The sequence below is a fragment of the Paroedura picta genome, chromosome 9, assembly GCF_049243985.1.
Source record: "Paroedura picta isolate Pp20150507F chromosome 9, Ppicta_v3.0, whole genome shotgun sequence".
In the NCBI taxonomy this organism is placed as follows: Eukaryota; Metazoa; Chordata; class Lepidosauria; order Squamata; family Gekkonidae; genus Paroedura; species Paroedura picta.
Window position 1 is genome coordinate 65,957,633 of NC_135377.1, and position 24,861 is coordinate 65,982,493.

At 41.9% G+C, this 24,861-nt stretch overlaps 1 protein-coding gene across 3 annotated transcripts; it reads right to left on the reverse strand.

Annotated features, from left to right (window-relative positions):
* On the reverse strand, window positions 1-23,836 carry SLC35B3 (solute carrier family 35 member B3). Of its 3 annotated transcripts, none has more exons than XM_077353165.1 (11): window positions 23,575-23,836; window positions 18,160-18,284; window positions 17,203-17,460; window positions 14,295-14,416; window positions 12,649-12,803; window positions 9,772-9,879; window positions 7,531-7,628; window positions 4,685-4,777; window positions 4,185-4,231; window positions 3,169-3,238; window positions 1-653 (listed from the first exon to the last, which is right to left on the reverse strand). In XM_077353165.1, exons 3-11 carry the CDS (start codon window positions 17,401-17,403, stop codon window positions 549-551), a joined length of 999 nt encoding a protein of 332 aa, XP_077209280.1. In that variant the 5' UTR covers window positions 17,404-17,460; window positions 18,160-18,284; window positions 23,575-23,836; the 3' UTR covers window positions 1-548. The 3 variants fall into 3 exon arrangements, with proteins under 3 accessions (XP_077209280.1, XP_077209278.1, XP_077209279.1); XM_077353163.1 differs by having other exon boundaries at window positions 4,120-4,231; window positions 23,575-23,830; XM_077353164.1 differs by lacking the exon at window positions 23,575-23,836 and adding an exon at window positions 19,266-19,419 and having other exon boundaries at window positions 4,120-4,231.
* Window positions 23,837-24,861: the final 1,025 nt, after the last annotated feature.

Below are 24,861 nucleotides of genomic sequence, written 5' to 3' on the forward strand. Positions count from 1 at the left end.
TAGATTAAAAAAAATTTATTGAAAAAGAAAAGCGGTGGTATGCTAATCCAAACCTTGCAGGTTTAAACGGTGAGTTTAGTTGTGCTTTCACCCACTTCCATTAAGTGTCAAATACATTACTTTTAAATAAACCAAGTCAACAGTAAGACACAAAGACCCACTGATTTCAGCATCATCATCTTTGATATGAAATGCCCAAGTTAATCACACACATGCCCTTCCCTCTGCACCCAACTGGGAGTTAGGATGTCGACAGTCACCAAGAGCGGCTGTCCTCCACCAAGAGCGGCTGTCCAAACGGAGTTTCCCCAGGACAGGAAGAGGTCCCAGAGCTCTGAAGGGGCAGCCATCAGGGGCCCGTTCACTTCTGGCCATCCGCAAGCAGACAGAAGGTCTTCAGCTCCTTTGGTTTTAGAATCATTCCCTTTGGAAAACGAACCAGCCAGATTATGGCAATGTAATAACAGAAGTTAATGTGCAATGCATGGCCCAAGCCACTGTTCTACACAGTCTGGGACAACGTCCTTGTCTTCCTGTCTTCTGCAGATTTATTCCAGAGGCTGCATATAGACGGCAGTCTGATTGTATCCATATTCTTGCTGTAGACATTGAGAAATATACCCAGGATAACCAATAAGCCCGACCACACATACCTAAGAAAAGGAGAAAACAAATAATCATATAAACAGCCACATTATGTTTCTCTACTTCACACTAAGATGACTTGTGGGGAGCAAAAGTGTGACCTCAGCATTAAACTAAGACAATTAAAAAAACAATAACAGAAGATAAATATCTGACAGAATTATTCATTTATTATAGCTCCTCCTTCAATTTCTGTTACTTTCTGTATATTATTATTGTTAATTGCGAAGTTGTGTCGCGACCCCATGGACAATGATCCTCCAGGCCTTCCTGTCCTCTACCATTCCCCAGAGTCCATTTAAGCTCACACCTACTGCTTCAGTGACTCCATCCAGCCACCTCATTCTCTGTCGTCCCCTTCTTCTTCTGCCCTCGATCGCTCCCAGCATTAGGCTCCTCTCCAGGGAGTCCTTCCTTCTCATGAGGTGGCCAAAGTATTTCAGGATCTGGCCTTCTAAGGAGCAGTCAGGGCTGACCTCCTCTAGGACTGACTGGTTTGTTCGCCTTGCAGTCCAAGGGACTCGCAAGAGACTTCTCCAGTTTTTAAAACTTGTTTATTGCTATAACGTAAACTGGAGTCTCCCAAACATGAAGGCTGAGGCATGCTTTTCCCCATGAAAAAGCACAATTCGCCCACAAACAGAATTAACATTTAGACTTGCTAAGAATCAGAATAGGTGGAGATGCCAACTAGCAAAGCTTTACTCCCCAAACATCTGTCAGTGCATGTATCACTTCACACATTCTGCAGGCATGTCAAGGGATGACTGCATGGGACACAGTTCCTGTATTCTGCATTGAAAGACCCTTCTCTTTTCTGCAGGGCCTTCAAGAAAGAGCTGTTCCACCAGGCCTAGAGTTGAGGCCCCAAAATAAAACGAAGAATAGGCAGGCCTGCCTGTTCAAAGCCCACCCAATCAACCCATCCCTCAAGAATTTACTATACATGCTCCCCCATGCCTCCTGCCCAGTTTTGCAGTTCAATTTTTTTCTAGAAGGCCTTAGTTTTCATGTGATTTAATCCTCAATTTAAACTTTATAGCTTGAAATGTAAAATATTTAATTTATGCTGTATGTTTAATTTAATAATTAATACTGTATTTTTAGATTTGGTTTGATCTATCCTGAGCCACCATGGAAGGGTGGAATGTAAATGTAAACACAAACAAATAAACCATAGACATGCTCTAATAATAATGTTGGCGCTGTTTTGAAGGAATGGGGAGGGATAAATCCAACCTAGTTCTCCCCCCCCCTTAACTCAGTTGAATTTATTTTCTGTAGGTACAGGTGGCAAGAATCTTGTGTAGAGCTTCTTGAGTTAGATCTGGCCAGCTTTCTCACCCAATGCCACTCAGTTCCCCACTCAGTTCCCCTTCTTAGTGCAGCCCCACCCCACATGACTTTTGTCTCTGCAGGTCCCATGTGCTGTTTTGTGGTGGTAAAAAGGGGATCCTTTCCTCTCCTGTTTACCAGTGGGGAGGGGGGGAATGGAGGATCTGAGGACCAGGGCAGTCTAATTTTCAGTACCCTACTTATTTATCAAATAATGGCTCTGAACATTTTCAAGCCCGTTTTTTTTAAACCTCGCTTTTCATTACCTGAAGGAGTCTCAAAGCGGCTTACAAACACCTATCTCTTCCTCTCACCACAACAGACACCCTGTGAGTTAGGTGGGGCTGAGAGCTTTGAGAGAACTGTTCTGCAAGAGCCCTAAGAGAACTATGAATGGCCCAAGGTCACCCAGGTGGCTGCATGTGGAAGAAGGGGGAATCAAACCCAGTTCTCCAAATCAGAGCCCACTACTCTTTACCATGTCACATGACATTGTGATTCAAATTTACTGAGATACAAAACAGACATTAATTCCAGTTTCAGCTTCACCAAAAGAGGTTAAACTTTACTAAGTTTGTTTCCTGATCAAACTGTAAAGCAACTGATTCATTAAATTAAGTAAAAGTAATAAGAAGCAGTTTTATTTAAGATATAAAAAATAGAAAACATTAAGCCCGCATCTCTAAAAAGAGAACAGTATTTCTGAATAATAAATAGGAAATCTGCCCACATTTATAAGCGTCTTTGGCTCACTCTCGCAAAGCTTTCAAGTCCAGCAGAAGGGAACCCCAAGAGAATTGCTAACCAAATTTTCTGTATGGTGCTAATTCCCAAGGAACAATCTGGTTTTGGTCTGCCTTCTGCTATTGGTTTCTATGCTGCTAGCACAGATTGGACAAAAAAAGAGTAGGAGGGACTTATTTATTGCACAGCAGAGCATTATACAGAGCAAGTCAGAACAGTCAACAAGATGGGCTATTAAATAATTAAAACTCTTGGCTATTAGAAGGGACTGGAAAGCATCAGAAAGAGATTTCATTGCTGGGACCCAAGTATGTAGATGGTCACTGTGCCCCTAAGTTTCTAGTTTTCTATCCTGAATAATATTAAATGTTTGGGAATACTATAAATATATAAAATTTCAGCATTTTCAAATTAATAAAACACAGAAATGTAACTACTACTTACTGGAATGTGAATGGCTTTGTAAAAAACAAAAAGGAAAGTACAATGGTCATTGCTTTTCTTCCTGTTGTTACTGCAGAAGGGGGAAAAAGCATGGAAAACATTCAGCCTTGCCCAATTAAAATATAGTCTGATGAGTTTTACAGATAAACCACTCAACACACAACTCAGTCTCTCTTGAATGTGGCAGCAATAGAGGATGGTCCACGGTCCAGCGAAAGTTAAGCTTACACAAATGGCTTGACTCAGTCATCAAGACAGACAAGCCTACAGCGAAAGACCAAAAGGCGGGCAAGTATATATTTAATACAAATGCTAACTCAGACTTCTAGACCTTCCACTGTATTATATTTTCTTCTCATTTCTTTCGACTTGTTGACTCTTAGCATATATTTGGTTTTGAATATCATGACTGACTTTGCTGGCACTGTCTCCTTTAATGTTCCTGGGATTTTGATCATATACAAAATGGCTAAAATATTAGAATTATAACGTTTCATTTTAAAATTAATTGATTTTACGGCTAAGAAACCTGAAGTCACTTCTTTTTTTAGTCACTTCTTTTTTTGCTACTTCATTTGTTTTTATTTATATTATTTCTAGTCCTTAAGGTGGATTTACACATAGTAAACCAGTACAATAACACACAAAAAAAGAGAACTATCGATAGTCACATGTCTGTACCCATATATTACATGTTTTGAGCCACATTTCTGAATTGGAAACTAGAAAGTGAACTTTGGCAGTTTTCTAAGAAATGTGCATACAGCAGAACTGGATCAAAACCAAAAGCTGTACAATTTCTAAAATAGTTTACCTTTTGCCACATGAATCATTAAACCACCCACAAAATCAAAAGGCAGTAGATAAAGCAGAAATAATCCCCTAAACTTGACCAGACAGCAGGATCTTGTTAAGATCTTCTGTTAAAATATGAATTTTGTAATGTAATACCTGTTACAGCCAAAAGAGCCCCAAAGATTTTAATCAAAGCCAGAACAAAAGAGATTCCAAAATACCCAGTCAAGGAAAACAGGAATGCGTAGCCATATGTCTGAACTGGATGCTGCAAGAACAACAACAAAAAAATTATTAGGAAAATGCAAAACAAACTCTGAGGCTTTGCAAAACGAAACAAAGTTTTGTAGTCAACTGCTTGAACTAAAGCAGAAATGCTCACAGCATTCAAAGATGTTATTTAATTCTGATTGAATAATGAAAAAATTAGTAACAAAATTATAAAAACCACTTGACATTTCAAAGAGAATATAATGTTCTGATGAGGTTGCATGCATGCAAGAATTCTCAGGCTAAATAACTGGTATTAGTTTATGAATCACACAATTTTATCTTTCTTATTTTAAATACATGTAGCTTTCTTTCAAGGCACACTAGGAATAGCCAGGCTACATGAATAGCTTACAAACAAATAGTCACAAACAAATATTACAAACAAATAGTCACACAATACATAGGGAAAACTATCATTTTTTTAATTAAAAAAATTAATGTGTCTCACCTTAGAGCAAAATGTTACTGCAGGGGTTAAGCCATTAGTGCAAGTCAGCCCCGTTAAAATGTACAGGAAACCTATTGAATAGGAATACAAAACCTGCAATAGTTACAAAAACAAATATTTTAATCTCGGGGAATTTTAAAGAGGCCATCAAATTGTGTGTTTTGTGGCCGTTCTGTTAGCACATTCCCCCTAACCACCAGCTACTTGGGATGCAGCATTTCTCTAGCAGATTGGGGGCCATTTTACACAATTAACTGAAGGTCTAAATTGTTTCTGAAGGACTACATTGATAAGCAGGCGTGACACTCCTTGTCCACTCACATACAGTGCCTACCACCCTCTAGTACCTACCCTGAGCCTTTATGGGAAGGGTGGGATAGAAAAATTAAGATGATTATTGATAGGCCTGAGAGAAGATATTTGAGAAAAGCTAGCCTTGTATAAGCTGTGGGATTATTTCCTATTAGATCCATAGTTAACAGGAATACTAATTGTCACTGAATAGCTGCGGAATCATAACCAGCATGTATTCTGGCCCAGGCTGACCGAAGTTACCAAAGTTCACTCAGAAGGTCAGGAGGTCCACTGTGAACAAGCAGAGACAGCATGTACTCTGTGTGCTTCATGGAATCCAGTAGCAGTAATAAAGCCTATTAGGTTCTAGGGAAACTAATCACTGTTCCATCATATTGTAATGGTTACCAACTGAAGGTAAAAGATAAATCCATCCAAGGGCAAAACATACAAATGATTTTGGAAGTGATGTTCTGATGACCACCCCTGACATCAGAGTAAGGGGTCTATCAGAGCAGAATCCAAACAAGGGCTGTGCGTGGTGGTGTCCGAACCGGCCGTTCCAGGCTGACACAGCTAGTGCTGCACTGCGGGGGAGGGGAGGCGCCGGTGCGTAACTTGGTGCACATAAGAAGGCGCAGAGCTGGCTGCGTCGGCCTGGAACAACCGATTTGGACGCCACTGCGCACAACCCTAATCCAAACAATGGATCTGGTATCTGACCAACCCAATAACATCCTAAATATTTAGCATCTGTGTGTGTACCAATCAGTGATGGACAGTGTAAAAGTATGGAAATGAGAAGTATTAAAACTTTTTCTCCAGCCCTGGGAGGGCGGAGATCACTGTTTCAACCCATCTTTGCTACGCTGTTTTGATCTCCCTGTTTTTTGCAAAATAATGTTTTCTTTTAGCTTCATTTGGAAGTTTTCTTGCCTGACTTACTTTGGATTATTGAAACTTTTGCTGTTTTGGGTTTGTGCATTTGCAGTCTACTCATGTGCTGCTAACTCGTTAACTGTCATTTTTCAACCGCTGTTTTCGAGTCCCCACTCAACCATCCCTCAGCTTTCATTGGCTGCTCTAGGGAAGAGGCTGAACCTAACCAGTCTCAAACAGCATGCTTCATCTGAAAATTAATGCACTGGTCTGGCAGCTTCCTGCAACCACACTGGCATGTGGCATTTACAGTTAGCCATGAATATGGCTGTGTGAACTGGACCCAGGAATGCTGAGAGCCACCATGGGCCCCTGGGAGGGAAGCATCTTTTTACAATTTTGATAGATTATGGGGAAATAATAACTCCACCTTTATGTTTACAGTATTGACAAAGGTTTGCTATTATGCTACTATTTATTCATTTATTGTATTTTTAATCTACCCTTCTCCAAAGGCTCAGGGCGGGTCACAACAAGTAAATATACAATTTAACATTTCACAGAATCTAAAACATCAAATCTGAACCTTAGATTTACTTAAAATACAAATCTAAAACTATAAAAATACAATCACAATACATACAAATATAGCCCTATTTGCCCAATGCATTCTAAGTTGCCAACCAGAATGGATGAGATGTGGAGACCAAGACTTAAAAACAAGGAAGGGGGTTAGATGTGTGTGTATGTGTGGGGGGGGGGGGCAGGAATGAAGATAGATCATGAAAGGAAGTAAGCAAAATGAAGACGGAGAAAAGTGTGGCGAGCAAGGATAGAAATTATGCAAAAGACAACAAAAGGTTTTAAAAAACATTTTGCTGCAATACACTAACAGGGCTTCCCCTCTGCAAGATCTGACTGTGCATACAGAGTATGGAGCTGGGTAGAACAAAAGGAAGAAGGAAACCATAGCTAGTGAAGATAATGACTTTGTTAGCAGGTTGCCTCCTGGCAATGACTGGTGAATGCATGCTGAGACTTTGTTAGATTTTTAGGGTGCCTCTCTCTAACAGCACTTGGGGGTGGCCCTTACAACATGCAAAATGCATGCATAAAATTTTAAAACCATATACAGTTGAAATTAAGTCACAAACTTCCAAAGAGCCTGGGATCGAGGTAGTTCTAAACTCAGTATACTTCCCAGGTTGAGATGGAGGGGGTAGGATGAGGGGCAAGGGTTTGACCGGTTAATGAATTTCTATATAGAGACTGTAATAGCTCCTGAGTCTCCATCCCTGACCTTACGTGGTGATATTCCTAAATATGTAATCTTACGGCTACAATATGGTATTCTAAATTTAGTAATAGTGAAAACGACTTTACCCCCTGCAGTCCTTGAATATCAGTAAAGAAGGTATGTAGTGAAGTGTCATATTTGAACTGACAATATAACTGCTAAGAAGACATCTTTAGGTTCTTGTTCTATAAATTTATGCTTGAATGCAACACATTTTTAAATAGCATTACTTTTAAAAATGCTTGTAGGGGAAGAATCTTTAATAGTTGTGAAACACCACTTAACACACGACTTTATACGGAAGCCAGAAATGCACCAGAATTCTACATCCTGACACCTAATTAACTTAATGACAATAAAAAAACAGAACATATACCATTTCAGAATTTGATCCATTGTGCAACTTCATAGCTTTTTCCTGTACATTTCCTATCACTGCATCTGCACAGAGGGCAAGAGATATGAGGACCACACCTTCAAGTAAACAGAAAAGGGGAAATGAACATACAGATTTCAAATTAGTATATAACAGCCAGGGAATTGCAGGGGGTTCCCATCCATTTTGTCTGAACCTTCCAGCCTTCTCTTGCTTGTCCTCCCTGCAAAACACTTTCTCTCCCTTTTTGCTTCCCTTCTGTCATTTTCCTCCTCTTGGAATCTGTTATCCTTCCCACTACTTCAACTGCATGCTAGCCAGCCTGTCTGTTCCACTGTTTTGCTGGGTCACTTTTCCAGTCAGCCCCCTCTGTCTGAATCACTAAGCACCAGGTAGGGTCAGAGGGGGCTTCCACTATTCCCACCTACCTGCTTGAAACACTGTTGTCTCTGCCTGCCCCCTTGCCATCTGCTCTGCCTGTGCCCCCCTTTGCTGGCCCTCTTCTTCCCCCCACCACTCTGCCTGCTCACCCATTCTCCTTGTTGTCCTCCCTGATGCTTTGAGGGGAATGACCAAGGGGTGGCAGCTTCTGCCCTTCTTCCTCACTTGGCCTGCAGCTGCTTCTGCCTATCTGGATGAAGTGGCATCTCCTCCTATGTCTCCCACATGTAGCAAGGAGGATGGGCAGCGGAAGAGCATTTTCTGTTCAAATGTTGACAGTATTTCACTGTCTGGGAGGAGAGAATCCTCCTCTTTTAATTAAAAAAATGTTTTGTGTTTTCTGCAAAGGCTGGGGTGGGGGGGGTGTCTCCCAAGTTTATAAAAAAAACTCTCCCTGTAGACTTTCAATCCACATGGGGGCTATGTTGAGTATTAAGACACAGGATAAAGCTATGGTATACATTAAGATTTCTGTTAAAATTTCCGTAAAACAGAAGTTTCCTATTATTAAAGTAGCCTGAATGACGTAAATCAGGCTTTCTCAACCAGGGTTTTGTGAAGCCCTGGCATTTCTTGATGGCCCTGGAAGTGTTTCCTGAATGGATAGGAGTTAATTAGAATAGATAACAGCACGACAGAATAAAAATACAATCATTTAAAGAATAAGCAAATAGCAAACATTGCCTAAATTGTTGTTACTGGACTTGGCATTTGAGTTTGTTGGAAACCATGACTCTCGCAAGTCCTTTCCATGCCAGAAGCAGTTTGAAATTTGGTATGATGTTTGCAAAAAAGAGACTCATAGTACTTTACAAAAAAAAATGTGGGTCCTGTTTCTAAAAAGCAGCAAGGACATTTCCTGTATACTGCATCATTACTTGCATATTTTTAAAATCATGACAGAGGGGGGATCTAATTTGTATAAATAGTGAAAGGGATAATAAATGGAGTGAGAGGAGGAAAAACTCACAGAAGATCTCCTAAGCCTCTTGAAATTACACCATTTCCTCAGGTTTTGTTTTGATAAGATCATCTCCACTATTGTAGGATTAATGGAAGGCTTGGAAAGAAACTCTTATTGTTGTCATCCCATTTCAGAATGTATATTCTTCCTTGCTTTGCTGTCAACGTAGTTAATGTATGAACACAGTTCATAGTGCTGTGTGTTTCTTTAGGCTTATTTTTCCCTTTTGCACAATAATGCCTACCATGTTCTTCAATGCTATTAAAAGAGCTTTAAATCTAATTTTCCAATGTCTGCCGGACACAATACTGGTAATATCGTCCAGAGAGCCAATACTTTAAAATCACTCAGCTTTTATGTTTATAACATTTGTATCAGCAAAAATTACAAGTTCCGTTTAACCTCCAAGCACAGCTTTGTCTCCTTGGGCAAACCTGTCACATGTAAATAGATTTGCCTTTGACAATGTGAATGTTTAAAGAATTTTGATTAAATTATACAAGTCAAAACAATGCTTTCGCTAAGAATCATACAAACTTGGGTGTAAATGTTTTCACAAAATTTGATTATAAACTAGCAGAAGAAAACCTAACGTTACATAGGGGCCAGCATCAAAGCATTATCAGTTCTTGTTCAGATTTGCTAGACCAATCCCCAAAGGCTGAGACATCCCAGTAGCTATGGCTGCTGTGACTTCACAAACAACAGAATCATGCAGCCACTGCATTAATGACAACTATGTTGCAAATAGAATTTTTTAGCCACACGTCAACTTTCGACGCCCCCCCCCCCATTCTTGTAAACATTCATTTCAAAAAAAGAATGGTTTCTTTTACCTGTCAAGTTGAAATTTGGTGCAATTGTGCTGTCAGCAAGAGTAAACCATATCAAACCCAAGCTCATACAGAGTGCAGCAGAAACGTCGGCAATATTATAACGTTTTCCTATGCCAGAAAGAAAATTAACAGGGTTGATACACTGGCATAACTTATGATTTTTCAGTTTGATCTTCACCACATGGAAACCAACATCCAAGTATCCAGTCTGTTGCCATTGACAAAATCTATGGGTCAATTTGTTCATGATCTTATCAACACAGTGCTGCTTCAACTGTCTAAACCTTTGCCACACTTCTGCAGTACTACATGTAACAGGGGAACATATGGAATTGGTGGATGTGCATTCTTGTAGGGCTCCTCTGCTGTCATGTCCTGTTTTTTGGGGTCTCTCCTGGCCTCAGAGAAGGGTTGGGTGGTCCAGGGCTATTACACCCAATGCCCCCTTATGCCCTCAGGACTAAATCTTAGCTGTAGGCATGGCATCAGCTTTGTCCCAGTTCTGGAGTCCTTCTATTCTCCCCTTCACCCCCAAACCCCACTCCCTGGGGCTGGAAAGGACCAATCCCCAGATGCTGGCTTCCTCTGGCTTTCTTCTCCTTCACTCATTCTCCTCTGGGTTGTCACTTGGCCCACTGTCTGTGGGTTTCCTCTGGGGTTGCCCTGCCCAGGGGGTCAGAGGCTACAATCATATGACTCACAGGGTGACCATCCCAGGTAAGTGGAGCTTCTCTTATCCTTACTAATGCTGTTGCTTCTCTGGCTGGTGTCTGGAGCTTGTGACCTTGACAGTTGCTGCTGGAGATTGTCCTTGTCTCCAGTGCCCAATATATCCTCTAAGTCCCACATGGGCAGCCAGGGGGATGCAAGGTTGGGTGATGGGCAATAACGGCAGCTGGAACTGTTTTGGTTGCTGGAGGCATCAGTGTTGGCAGCCCCAGGTGTAATGCAGCTGGCCTGATCTTTGATGTCAGCAGCTGTGTTGGGCAGGCTGGATGGTGGCAGGCTGGACTCAGGGCAGCTGGCCCGGTTGGTGGCAGTGCCGACTCCCAGTCAGGTATGCTGGGAAAGGGGACTGCTGGGATAGAAACCAAACCTGCACAACTCCCTATTTCAGTGCAGCCCACAGTGGTGGCATGAAGAATAACAGCATCATCTGCTTTTCCCACAAGGTCTCTCTGTTTACTGGAGATGAGTTGGAAACAGTCCCCCTGGGGCAGTGACCATGCCAAAATATGGCCGCCTTTACACAGGTGGAAATAATACAATGGAATGAGGAGGTAAGAACTTATTGCACCTTTTAGGAATGCAGTTGGAGAATCATGAATTGGTTCATTTAATAGCTCCCAACAGAAAACTACAACAGCTGGATTAACTGTTTATTTTCATGGAGTTGTTTATGTGAAGGAACCTATAAAGCTGGAATTCATCACCAGCAGTCCAAAGTAGTCTATTCTCTCACTATCTTGTTCTTTACTGTGTGTGATTCAGGCCTGTGAACCTCCCCTTGCAGGCACCAAAAGAGGTGGTCTCCATGCATGTTCTGCCAGACCTGAAATTTCATGATCAATAACTCTGGCTGTGTACCATTCACGTTCTTTTGACCAATAGTCTATGGATTTTGCAAGTAGCACTTTTCCATAACTTCCTTTCTAGTATGTTTTCTTAAATGGCAAAAGAGGATTTCAGTCTAGAAAACGCTTTAATATTGCAGATTATTTATGAAGTAATCAGAGTATCAATTGTTTTTCTGCTAGTTCCACTCCATTACTGAACTGCCAGCGAGCACAGCTAGCCACACTTAAAGCAACAGAACATTATGCATTCAGTTGAGAAATCTGTTCTGTTGGGTTTACCAGAGTACAAAAAGGATGGGGGTGGGCAAAGAACCCAGCATAAGCATAGGACTACAACGTTACCTTGTGATTAACCAACAGAGCAGTAGTAATTTTTCACAGATTTTGTTAATGGCACTAGGAGATTTAACCATTTAGGGCATAAGCATCCCTCATAGCAAGGGATCTCAGATAATTCTAGCGGTTCTTCTGCCACAATTTATAATACAATAAATACATAAATAAGATCGCATCCAATAAAAATAAAACAGCAGTGTTAACTTTTCTTGAAAGGCTTGGGACCCGCAACAGGGAAGCATGCTGTTCTATAAGGCGCTGTAGGGTCATCAAAGCAGCAGAAAAGCTGGGAAAGACAGGTTTACTGCCCTCAGCCCCAGCATAAACAAGCATTACAAAATTACATAGCCACTACTGAGGCACAGGTATATCCAACTGGGTAAAGGAGGGATACATGTCTAATCATTCAACTGCTGGGGTTTAAGAAGAGGAGCTGGGTTTTGTACCCTGTTTTTTACCACCTGAAGGAGTCTCAAGGTGGCTTACCTTATGGTTAGCCTTCCCTTCCTCTCCCTGCAATAGACACCCTGTAAGGCAGATGGGCCTTCAGGAGCTCTGAGAGAACTGTGCCTGGTCACTCAGCTGGCTGCATGTGGAGGAGGAGTGGGGGATGAAAGACTGCTATCCCTCAGTTAACATCTCCCTATGCATTCTACCAGCAGGCAATACGTACTTGTGTTAAGGATGCTTTTCCAGCCAATGATAAACTTGTCTTTGAAACCTGCCTTCAATGAAAATTGAGGTTTTTACAAGATTGCGAAAAGTTGTAGGAAAACAATTGTGGGGAGAATCTGCATTGTTTGCAGTTCAGTTTAAGTTCAGCTCAAGTTCAGGAGTTAATCGAGGATTTGGATGTAGCCAAAACCACATTGGGTGAGGAGAGAAGAAGAAACAACTCCTGAGGTGTCTTTACGAGGTTTATCTTCTGACATGAACAGCATTGAATAGCAAGAATAAGGCATACCTTGTATAAAGACTCCTCCTATCATAACTGGGATCAGTTTACAGCACTTGAAGATTACTTGTGTGGGATAATTCAGATATCCTAAGGAGGTATTTGATAAACCCATTGTCCCCACTGTTAGAAAAGCTATTATCATGTAGGTTTTGCCTGGGATCCTGGAAAATATAAATGAAGTTCTGTATTGGGAGCAAATGGTAAATCTAACAAGAGGTTTTAAACACTGTGATCAACAGAAAATATAATATCGATAAAAGTTCTGAAATCTGAATATTTCTAATCTGAAATGGTGGCAAAGGCTTTCCCCCCTATTGCTTCTACTTTTGTTTTACAGACCCTTTTTATTTTTCAAAACAACCAGCAGGAAGAGGTTAACAAACAACTAGAACCACAATCCACCAGGCATGGCTACTGTGGACCTGTCATTCCTTGGAATGGGAACCTTACATCAATCTATTAAAAGGAAAGGAGGAAGAAGAAGAGCTGTTGTTTCTGTCCCCACCCCCATTTCACTACCCAAAGGAGTCTCAAAGCGTCTTATAATCACCTACTCTTGGTATTATTATCCCAAAATTGAGAACTTTACTTCCGGGGACTTCCAAGTTGCCTCACAAAAAGCTGAATATAAGATCTTGATTTCCTGAACCCTACCTCTATTATATTCAACTATGTTGTAAAAAATGGCTACTGAGAGCCATGTCCCCCCAACAGAAGCTTTCCTGATTTCCTTTACTGAATGCAGCTCTTTGTGATAAACTATAAGGCTCCTCTAAAGACCCCCTAAGCTTTCAGGAGGAGACTACTGCAAGAAGGAAAGCCAACAGCCAGAACAAAAATGCCTGAAACAGACTCTAGATTGCAGACTTTACCCAAAGTTTCCACTATTCTTCCGACAACAAACATCTTGAAATATTTGCTATCTAGTATGTGATTGTACTACAATTATTTTATGTAGGCCAGCAAAATAGGTTCATTTTAAACAGAGTAAACGAGAAAGGCATGCACCTCTCAATATAAACACCTTATGAGGGCATAACTAACTATACGTGCCAATTTTTGTTTGGATGGAAGCAGTGTTCACACGCAACGGCCTGCCATATTAAGAGGAGATGGGGAAGCCATTCTACACGGTATCAATTTGTATTTGGACACTTTGCTGACAAGTTAGTAACAGGTGGTATTTTAAAGGGACTGACAAAAATATCAGATACAATGTTTTAGACAGAGATTTGATCTGACTGTACTCTACAGGTTCTTCTACCTTACATTACAATCTTAAGCAGAATTATATCATCCTTAGTCCATTGCAGGGCCAAACTAAATGTGATGATGGCCAAGGTCTATTCCATGGATCCTGATGCCATTTTAGAAACAGTTCTTTACAAATTGCCATGAGGCCCCAATCTGGATTAAGTGTGTGGTGGCCCCTGGACATCTTGTTCCCCCATGCTTTTCAAGGTGCAAAACCAGCTCCCTCTATGGGGTGTTAAATTTGGTTCAAAGACCATTGAAGTTCACTGAAGTCCACTGAACTCTGTTTAGGACTGCATTGTAAGCTTAGCAGACAATGTTAGGATTTAATGGATATGCAAACTGCATTAAGATGGGAATAAAATTTAACACAAAGAAACAGAGAATAATTATCATACCGTCTCCTTTTGTCCTGAATAAGTTGCAGCTCTACTAGTCCAAAAATAGAATAAAAACCAAATTGCACTAGCGTTAGGTACCAGCCAAAGGGCTTAAACCCCTCCACTGAAAATATCAGCTCCTGGGGGAGGAAAAAAAGAACACCAAGATATTTTATTCAAAATAGTTCCCTTATAGTAGTATTAAATGGTCTGTAATATCAGCATGCAACTTTTAAAATCAGTTTCATCAGAAGTTCACTGTCTTTGTATTCAGTCATTTTTATTCCCCTTTTAAAAAATGTATCAAGTTAGACAAAATCCATTTTATCTTGGTATTCATTCATGTACCTGAAATTTGAACAATCATGTCCCATTTAAAGAAAACAACAAATTAGAAACTGGGGCTACTTTGTGGGACTACAGGAAGGGGTCAGAGTTATTAGGAATGGGGGGTTTGATCCAGGCATTGTGTCATGCTGAGGGAAGGCATTTCCATTGGTCGAACTGACATTTCCTACCCTCATCTCTTTCTCTGCAGTCCACTGAGCTACCTGAAACACAACCGGGGGGCAGGCAGAGGGCCCTTGGAAACAGCAATGGTAGCAGAATGGGGGGGGGGGCTGCAGTGAGAGGGAAAGTCTGCAAATTGCACCCCTCCAATCTTGTATCCCAAAATGGCATACCAGTCAAAAGCTTCTGAAAAAACTTTATTCTGTTTATCCCCCAATAACTGGCATTCTGAGGTACAAGCCATTTTTGAATGCGGATGTTTCATTTCAAGATCATGCTTAATGGCTGATGGCAAGTCTTCCCTCTCTGAATTTGTCTAGCCCCTTTTAAAGCTTTCTGATTCAGTGGCTGTTCCTGCAGCTTGTGGCAGTATAAGCTCTATAAGTTAATTATGCAGTATGTGAAGAAGTGCTTTCGTTAGCAGTATATTTTGGACAGACAAATCAGTTTTATGGAGTAATCCTGAATTCTACTGTTATGAGGAGAAAAATCTCAACCAATCTCTCCAGCACATTTATTACATAAACCTCTATCTCATTCTCCTACCTTAGTGATTTTTAATCTGAAAATCCTCATAAGGAAATTCCCCTACTAACCTTGTCCTCACTTTGTCTGCCTCCCCCCCCACTTCTGCCAGTCAAACAATATCCTTGTTTAAGATGGAGTGGGTCAGAACTGTATACTGTATGCCAACACTGCCACACCACACACTGGATACAATTTTGTTTGGACACTGATTTCCAAGAAATTATTTTAAAAAAACAAAAACAAACCTGCCACCTGTACCAGCAAAGGGAGCCATAGAAGCAGCCCCTTTTCTGTGGATCAGCTGGCCCAATTTAAAAGAGCATAATTAGCAATAAGAATTGCAGTTAGCGCTATAAACTTTGTAGTAGCTTCCGCAGTCCCCATTTGTATCTAAGATACAGAAGGGCTATTTCACCAACTGCATAATGGAAAATCTGAGTTTGACATTGATGCTGGCAAGCTGGAGGAACTTACTTGTATGATGATGCACATGGCCGGAATCTTCTTTAAATTGGGTCACTATGCATGCAACATGCTATGCATTCAATGCTAGATTACGAGCACAACATGGCTCTCTGATAAGCTAGAACGGCACTCCTGGTGGCTTAAGGCCCCATTTTAAATAAGATGCTGACATGTGCAACCTCACATGTTTAAATTCTTCTTGCTCATCAGTGCTATGTTTAAACTGGACCCCAGACTGTGGGGTGCAGCCAATTAAGAGTCTTCAATGAACAGAATCCAAGTACTTGCTCCAGTCACATGAGGCTATTTAAAAAATGTATCAAATCAATTTATAATTCTCAATATTAATAATGTGCTTGAAAGTGCTCAAAAAACTCTGGGCCTTTTCGCACGGGGATCTTTGTTGCAAATTGTTTGCGGAATGAAAAATCGCCATTTAAAATAGTGGAATTCGTCGTTATGCATACCTGCCTTTGTAGTGGAATCAGTTGCGTTTTTTAGCGTTTCCCACAGGCTTCCGGTCTCGGCAGAAATCGCTAGAAAGGAAGCGCTATTGCCAAGCTCGTCCCGCCCTTGGCCGTCAAGCAGCCAATGGGCAGCCGTTAGCATGCTCCCAAACAGCCCCTTTCCCTTTAAGAAAGGTTTTTTAAAAAAAAAAAAACGACCCATAGCAACGAATCTAGGTAGATTCGTTGCTACGGAGAGACCCATCCAGCTGCCTAATGTGAGCTGTCGTTTGATTGTATGATCGTTTGCACGCTGCCTCGAGTGATAAAAAAAAATCCCCCCCCCCTTCTCACGGGCCCGATTTTCGGCTGAATTTATGTGTAAAAAATAAAGGGACTTTATTTCAGCAAACGGGCTTTTAAGTGGTTTGTGCTTAGTGACTAAAGGTGAAGGACTGAAGCCAGGGAAGCCTCTAAACAGAAAGAGGCTCGCCGGTGCGTTTATCCCCGCTCGCTTGGAGAAAAAAAAATGGCGATCGCTTCGCCGGAAGTTTGGAGGAGAGAGCCAGGGGGAGGGACTTTGAAGAACCAGCAACAATGGTAACGCACAGGTCTTTAGCGCTACTGTTGCAGGAGTGTATCGCTATCCGGAGGGTGAATCCACTTTTCTGGATTCCCCTGAAAGCGCCACAACGAAGCGCTTTTTGCGGGTCGGTTTCAGGATTGTTGCAGATTGTCTACGACGTCGTGGGTTATGGCAAATTAGTAGCGTTTCCAATTAGCAACCATTGTGCTATTTTGAAGCCGTGCGAAATGGCCCTCTATTTTCCTCATTTGCTCTAAAGTTAGGCAACATCCTGCAAAACTGAAATGAACGGATAAGCCCTTGCGACAGAAAATAAATGCTGCAGGTAAAAAGGTTAATTCTGCAGAAGGAAATACATATATTATTATAAACATTAAACGATAGCACATACCTGTAGGTATCCATAAATAAGGTAAAACAGAAAAACCCCAAAAACGCAAATGAAAAACTGAGTAAGCTTGTTAAATTTGCTGAGATTAATTCCAAGGACTATTACATCATCTATGGATTTGATATGTGGTGACATCGCTTGGGATTTCGAGGGGACACTGATAGATACGTGCTTCCGAGAGGAATTGTATTTCAGATCCATGATTCCTAATTTGCTGCATTCGGTGACAATGAAGTTTTTTCTTTATTTGATTGGAAACTGAAAACAACATAAAATCAGACTATATCATTCACAATGAAAGCCACTCCAAATACGTATTTATTTTTAAAAATCTGTTTCAAGATTGCACAAGAATTCTCTAAATTCCTATAACTCCTTCCAAGCAATAACATAGCAATTTGATAACAAACACATGTGTTAGAACTGGTGATCCTGACTCAACGTAACTTGCAGAATGAATGCTAGGGACATCCAAAGTTATATAATGCTGGTGACCACATGGACAGAAAAAAAAATTCCTAGCTTTCATAAACTATATGTGTTAATTTGTGGACAATTTCATTCCCCCTTAACATTTATAACATTCCTGCCTTATTTTGACATTTCCTGCTTGTAACAGTCATATTGCAAAGTTCAAAGTTCAGAAACATGGCTGTTTTCTGCAATATGCATACAATGAAAGTTATCTCAGTGCACAATGATGTTAGTTGAAAGTTGCTCCTTCACTACAGCACTGAGCTACTGGCCGTCCTTTAGTTATTCTAAACCAAAATTAATTTTGTGCACATTTCATGCCTGCCTCCTTGGGATAAACATTTGAGGAGTTAGAACTTCGGTTCTTTCGCTCTCTTTTCTGGCAAGCTGACTTCCAAGGGTGTCATCGAGTCAAAAGGTAATTCGAAAATAGTTAAAGAAACAGATGAGAGGAGAGACTAAGAAGGAAGGAAGTTTATTTACCAGAACGTTACTTGAGATGTTGACCCTATATGGCTTCACACGCTCAACTGAGTAAATTGCTGAGTTCCAAGAGAAGTCTGTCCACAAGCTGATCCCGTCTGAACATTCTGTTCAACCAGCACTCTCTAGAAGATCAAATCAGCAACTTGTTGAGCAAGTAGTTAGAAATTAATTTTTATATGCCTGGGTTATGTTTTGAAGCTGCTCCAGGAAAAACAAAAAAACGCCGCTACCTTATTCGTCACCTGTCCAGGGAGATATGGTCTTTTTCTGCGTATGAGAACCTTAAAATCTGAGAATGCAGTTCTAAACAGACTTACCTCCTCCTAAGCCTATGGACCTCAATGGACTTAGGGTGTATAACTCTTACTCACAACTGCACTTACAATTTGGTTTGAGCTGCAGCTGTCTTCAGAGTAGGGATTGCTACTGCTGCCAAAAGAAAGAGGAACCTTAAAACATTGCGGGGGCAGACTGAGGGGTGGGTGGGTGTTGTGATCTGATGTCAACGCAGACTGAAGACAGAAACTGCTATTTATGAAACAAAATAAGCCTCTACAGTACTAGCTTTTTACTTCTGCATTAACATTTCCTTATTCTTAACTACCTCCTAAAACTTTCACTGAATTGACCCCAAAGAATAACATAATACCTTTTATGAGGATTGATTAAAATGTGATGAATTAACGAGCAAGCTTTTGAATTCTGCTTTTTAAAAGGATGTGATCCTTTCACTTGCTTTAATGGCAAAATTATGGCTTGGCCCAGGACATTGAGACAGAAATCTTAATGAGGTCTACTCAGCAGCCAGTCTCATTTCATTCAGTAGAGCTTACTCCCAGTACAAATACAGCCTGTGGTAACACAGCCCTACAGGTCAGTGAAACCAGCATATAGACTCTATCACCAAACACAGTGAAAGCTGTATTGTGGTTTCAACTGAAGGAAAACAGGCAAAAGGGAACTAACTCATCTACTTGATTACTCAAGGCACCCTGGCCACTAAAAGCTACATGCAGTCCAGATCAAAAGAAGAAACTCCTGTATCTGCCATACAATCACTAGTTTTATCCTCTACTTTAGCCTCAGGGATAATATTAACTTACCTTACAGGGCTGATGGAGGGGATAGGAGGGATAATTGTGCCCCCTGCAAGGCCTTGCATATCCCCTCCTTGTATCAATTATATACTTGATCCTATACAGAATTTGATTTAATCTATCCTAGCTGACCGATCTACCTACGACTGGGCTGTACAAATGCGTGATGTAAGTTCTGTTAACAGTCTGAATTTCAAAGAATTCTTTTCTTTAGAATTCCTCTTCTAGAATATTCTATATGCTCATTTTGAAGTGTCAAAAAAAATTGCAGCATAGAATCCAATTGACAATAAATTAGGAAACTCTGAAGGCTGAACTGTCTGCTACGTAGCAGTCATTAATTGGTGTATAACTAATTTTGGAGAGATTAACTAACCTTTATCACAGATCCTGTTTCCTTAAACTACAGCAGGTACATTCAGACATCACAATTGGCCTTTGTTTGTCCACGGGGCACATGATCATTGCTCGTTTCCTGTACCTGTGTGCACCCTTCTTCCTCCCCTTTATGTGTGCGGGGTGGGGTTGGAGAGTATTATGATCTATTCTTTGTGGGGAGGACATAAAACTCTGGTTTACCTATATTCCTGCATTCATACCTCATTGGAAATTGGGATACAACTGAAAGTTTCCCAAACCAGAAAGCTTTCAATCATGCTCTGTACACAGGAGGAGATCCATCTGAATGTGTCCATAGGCTTGTTTACCTGCTGAGTTCATTGCGAAAATGAGATGTAAACCACCAACTTCCTGCATCAGGGTTCATTGTTCTAGCACCAGGGGTAGTCAAACTGCGGCCCTCCAGATGTCCATGGACTACAATTCCCATGACCCCAGCATTTGCTGGCAGGGGCTCATGGGAATTGTAGTCCATGGACATCTGGAGGGCCGCAGTTTGACTAACCCTGGGACTACACAAGTTCCTTATTTACACCCCAAAACAGAAAATAAAATGGGAAATGATACCACTAGGTGATTTCTGGGGCTCAATAGTAAGCACTTTAGTCTGAGACAAGAGTTTTGTATTAAGACTGGATAATCAATGAGAGACAGATTCTGTACCAGCCCTAGCTATTGAATCATTTCTTTTGGGGGGGAAATCCTACACTGTTAGTGATTCATACACAAGGAATTTAAAAAAAAGTAAAAGCTGAGGTTTAAAGTCTTAAAACTTTATTCTATAGTCATGTTACTCAAACATGTATCAATTTGTTTTTACATTTTATTTTCTGAAATGAACGGATAAATCAAAATAGATCCAACATATAAATTTAATCAAAATGAGTCCATCACTGACACCTCTTGCCTCACATTTTATGTTGGTTTTAGTTTATTTCAACGCTAATTCTATGCCAGTGCTCTGACAACTTCCCACTACCTTCCCAAACAATTTTTACTCTCCTGCAGCGGAAGATGGAAGTGGATGCATGCTGTTAAGTCAAACTTGCTAACTTAGTTCAGTATGTTGTGAATTTTTAAGGATTCTGTTTACTCACTATGAAGCTAAGGCTGACATTGTGATAAGATTCTCTACGATCATTCTCTGATGCTAATTAATCACCCCTTTCCTAAGAATTTATCGTCTCCTAGACTTGGTGGGAGGCGGAAGAATTAGGATTGGAGAATATGTGCTGCAAGTGATAACCCCAACGGTAGGAGGAGCTGTAGTTGGTGAGAGAGTTCAATAATCCCTGGTACCTCCAGTTGAAAGAAACAGGTGGTAGGTAGCTGATGTGAAGGCCTCTGCCAGTCTGAACAGACACTACTGACTTTGACAGACCAACTGTCTGGTTCAGTACAAGAACTCTGGCACACAGTCTTCTTCCTCAGCTATAAAACATTCCGGTAACATCCATCTCCTAACCTAGCCTCAAACTTCCACACTCAGTGCAATAGACCCGAGATCCAAGTCTCAAGGATTTAGGAAATCATTGGTACAGGAGAGGCCAAACTGTGGCTCTCCAGATGTCCATGGGCGAGGCCCTGCCAGCAGCCTTGAATCCAGAGAACCAGGCTGGATTCCCCACTCCATCACATGCAGCCAGGTGGGAGACCTTGGGCCAGACAGTTTTCTCAAAGCTCTCTCAGCCCCACCTTCCTTACATGGCGTCTGTTGTGGGAAGAGGAAGGATAAGCTGTTATAAGCTGCTTTGAAATCCCTTTGAGTAGTGAAATGCATGGTACAAAAAACCCAATTCTTCATTTAATTTCAGAGCTCAGTGGGATCATAGTACTGAGTGTCATAATTGCAGTCCTCATTTAAGTCACACAGCCCCCTACAGTTTAACTACAGTTATTGGTGGACGTGATGGTTAGGGCAGGCAAGGGAGAAGACTCAGGGGGACAGGCGAGGCTGATAGTGGCCCACTTTGATTGAAGCCTGTTTTATTATGATAGTCAAGGTTACCAGATGTCCTCTTTTTAGAAGCGATGTCTTCTTCTTTATTTGGTGCCCATTCTCTTTAGAAAACTGTCTTCTTTTGGGATGGGAAGGTTAGGCATATTCCTAGATTAATGTAGGTAGTTTTGTTGGTCTGAAGCAGAACATGAGTCTAGTGTCACCTTTAAGACCAATAAACTAGGGATATTCCTAGTTAGCAATTATCACAGCTTAAACTGTAGTGGCCTTTTAAATGAGGTTTGTCATAGCGAGCCCTTGTTTGAGTAGTCAGGAAATATGTCCCCCTTTTTTTGCTTTTCAAAATATGATAACCGATAGTGTTATTTTGTTTCTTGTGTGTGGCATGTGTACGAAATTTATTTACAATTTGATGATTTCTTCACTGGTCTATCCCGCAGTTTACAACAAGTGTTACTATTTACAATCAATTATCGTCTATAAAATCTAATAAAACACAATAAAATACCTAAGTTCTAAAATGCTTTGCCCCACTGCCATTTGCATTCTGATTGTCATTATCTTAAGGATATCTTCTGATGGTAATGATTGGTGATCGTGGGGTGTATGTGTGTGTATATATACTAACATATGCAAAACAGTGTTATTCCATCAGGCCTATGTTTGAGGCCAGGAATCATACCACCTGATAATATTTCATTGGCTGGCCTCCCCCCTCCCCTGTCTGCTGGAAACACCTACTGGGAAACATCTACTGGAACATACACTTAAAGAACAAAACACTCTTAATGTTCCAACTAATTGAAGTATATTTTGGGAAAGTTGTAAAACATTATTAATGTAATAGTGATTTTAATGTTATTTGACTGTATTTCGATTAATGTTACCTGCCCTGTGCCTCAGAGGAAGGGTGCGTATAAGTATAAAGAGGATTTCTCTCTATATATATAAACACACACAAATAAAACCCCTGAAATATTATTCAGGCTTCGACAAACCCCAGAAGTGGCATGATTATGCATAATATATGATCAGGAAGCATAGCTGTGTACATGCCCACCTGGGATCCCACTCCTTCCCAACCCATCTAGGCCCCTCACTAGCCATTTTGGAAGGGGGGTTTAGGTCAACATGACCATATGTACCAAAAATTAATTAACTCCCATCCATTTGGGAAACCCTTCCAGGGCCCTCAAGAAATCCTAGGATTCACAAAACCCTGGTTGAGAAAGCCTGATAAACACATACATATACACAAACACATCTATGCATGCACAGAGATATATTTATGTACTCACAAACATACCCAGACACACATATATGCACACACGCATATTTATGTACACACATACATACCCAATTAAATCAGAGTCCAGTAGCACTTTAGAGCAGGGGTAGTCAACCTGTGGTCCTCCAGATGTCCATAGACTACAATTCCCATGAGCCTCTACCAGCAAACACTGGCAGGGGCTCATGGGAATTGTAGTCCATGGACATCTGGAGGACCACAGGTTGACTACCCCTGCCTTAGAGTGCTTGCACTCGGAAGCTCACGCCCTGAATAAATCTTTGTTGGTCTTAAAGGTACTACTGGACTCTGATTTTATTGTGCTACTTCAGACCAAGACGGCTACCCATTTGAATTCATACATACTCAGATACACATACAAACACACATACTTATCTTCAGATATATTTACGTACACATATACATGTGTTTATGTACACATAGAACACATAAGTATACGCACACACACATATACACTCCTATGTACGCCAACACATGCAGTAGCTAAGGGGGGTGGGAACCGCTGGACCTAATGGGAGGGGGTCGTCAGCGCCTGTGCTGGGCGTGCCCGGCCTCTCCCTTCCCCGCCCCTCCCCTCGCAGCGGAATGTCCTCCCGGAAGCGGCGACCCCCCCCCCCCCCGAGCCACCAGGGAGGCGTCGCCGGTACCTGAGTCCGGAGAGGCGCTCTTCGTGGCCGGGGGGGGGGGGAGGGGACCAGCGGCAGCCGGGCCGGTCGGTCGGTCGATCTCTCTCCACCCCCCCGCGCTCCCCCTCACGCCGGCGTCCAAAATGGCGGGGAGCGCCGAGCGCGTCGAGCAGCCGGCGGCATCGTCTCCGTCGGCGCTCGTTTGGTTCCGCCTGGGCCCCGGCGTCGATGCCTGTCCGCGCGCTGGCCCGCCTGCGGAGCTGTCCCCGCGGGGTGCTTTTCTTGGCCCCCAGAAGGGGTCGCTGTGCGGGAATAAGCGCTGCGAAGGGCCAGCCCCGCTACAGTCCGGCTTCCTGCAGAGGCGCCGCCCGGGCGTGATTTGTGCCCGCACAGAGCTGCTGCTGTGTGTGTGTGTTTGGTGTGTGTGTGTGTTTAATGCAAGGGTTCACTGCATGCCTCTGAAGGAGACGGGCTGTCAGCCATAGGGAAACTACGCTAGAGCCGAGGGAGTCTGAAGCTGTAGAGCAGGTGTGGAGTGTGCTTGCCCAAGAAAGCGTCTGTCTTTTTTATCTTCAATAAAACTGCGATGGCCTGAAAGCGGCCGCTGGACTCCGACTTTGTTCTGATGGAGGGGGGGAAGTCTAAGGTGCCACGAGTCTCTTGTTTGTTTTATTGCCATGGTCTTGACATGACTATCCCTCGAATTTTTTTAAACCGATTTTCCTGGGTCTTTAAAAAAAATATTTAGACAGAGAATGAAAAGGAATGCAGTATAACGTCGATAAAAATTAGTAGTTTGTTTTGAGGCGACTGCTGAAGTTGCTTCAGGGGCAGCACTTCTATTATGAACCCTGGTGGGCTTCAGCAACTGCTGTGACATATTTAATAGCAACAGGAGCTTAAGGGCAACCAGAAGTTAAGTAGTAGGGAGGGATGGCTTCCCAATCTAGCATCCTCTGCCCAGGACACTCATGGTACAGTTGATTCAGTCTGACAGTAACATCCCCCTAAGTTATTTGCTCCAGCCTCTACATCTCCACTAGAGTAGCCAGACTCCAGCTAGGACAAGGGAATCCCCTGGAATTACAACTCCTCTCCAGACTATGGAGATCACTTTCCCCAGATAGAATGGATGCTTTGGAGCAGGGGTAGTCAATCTGCCACCCTCCAGATGTCCATGGACTACAATTCCCATGAGCCCCTGCCAGCGTTTGGAATTGTAGTCCATGGACATCTGTAGGGTCGGACTCCATGGAGTTCTCCCCAGGCTTTACTCCCAAATTTCCCCAACCTGGATCTGGATATCCT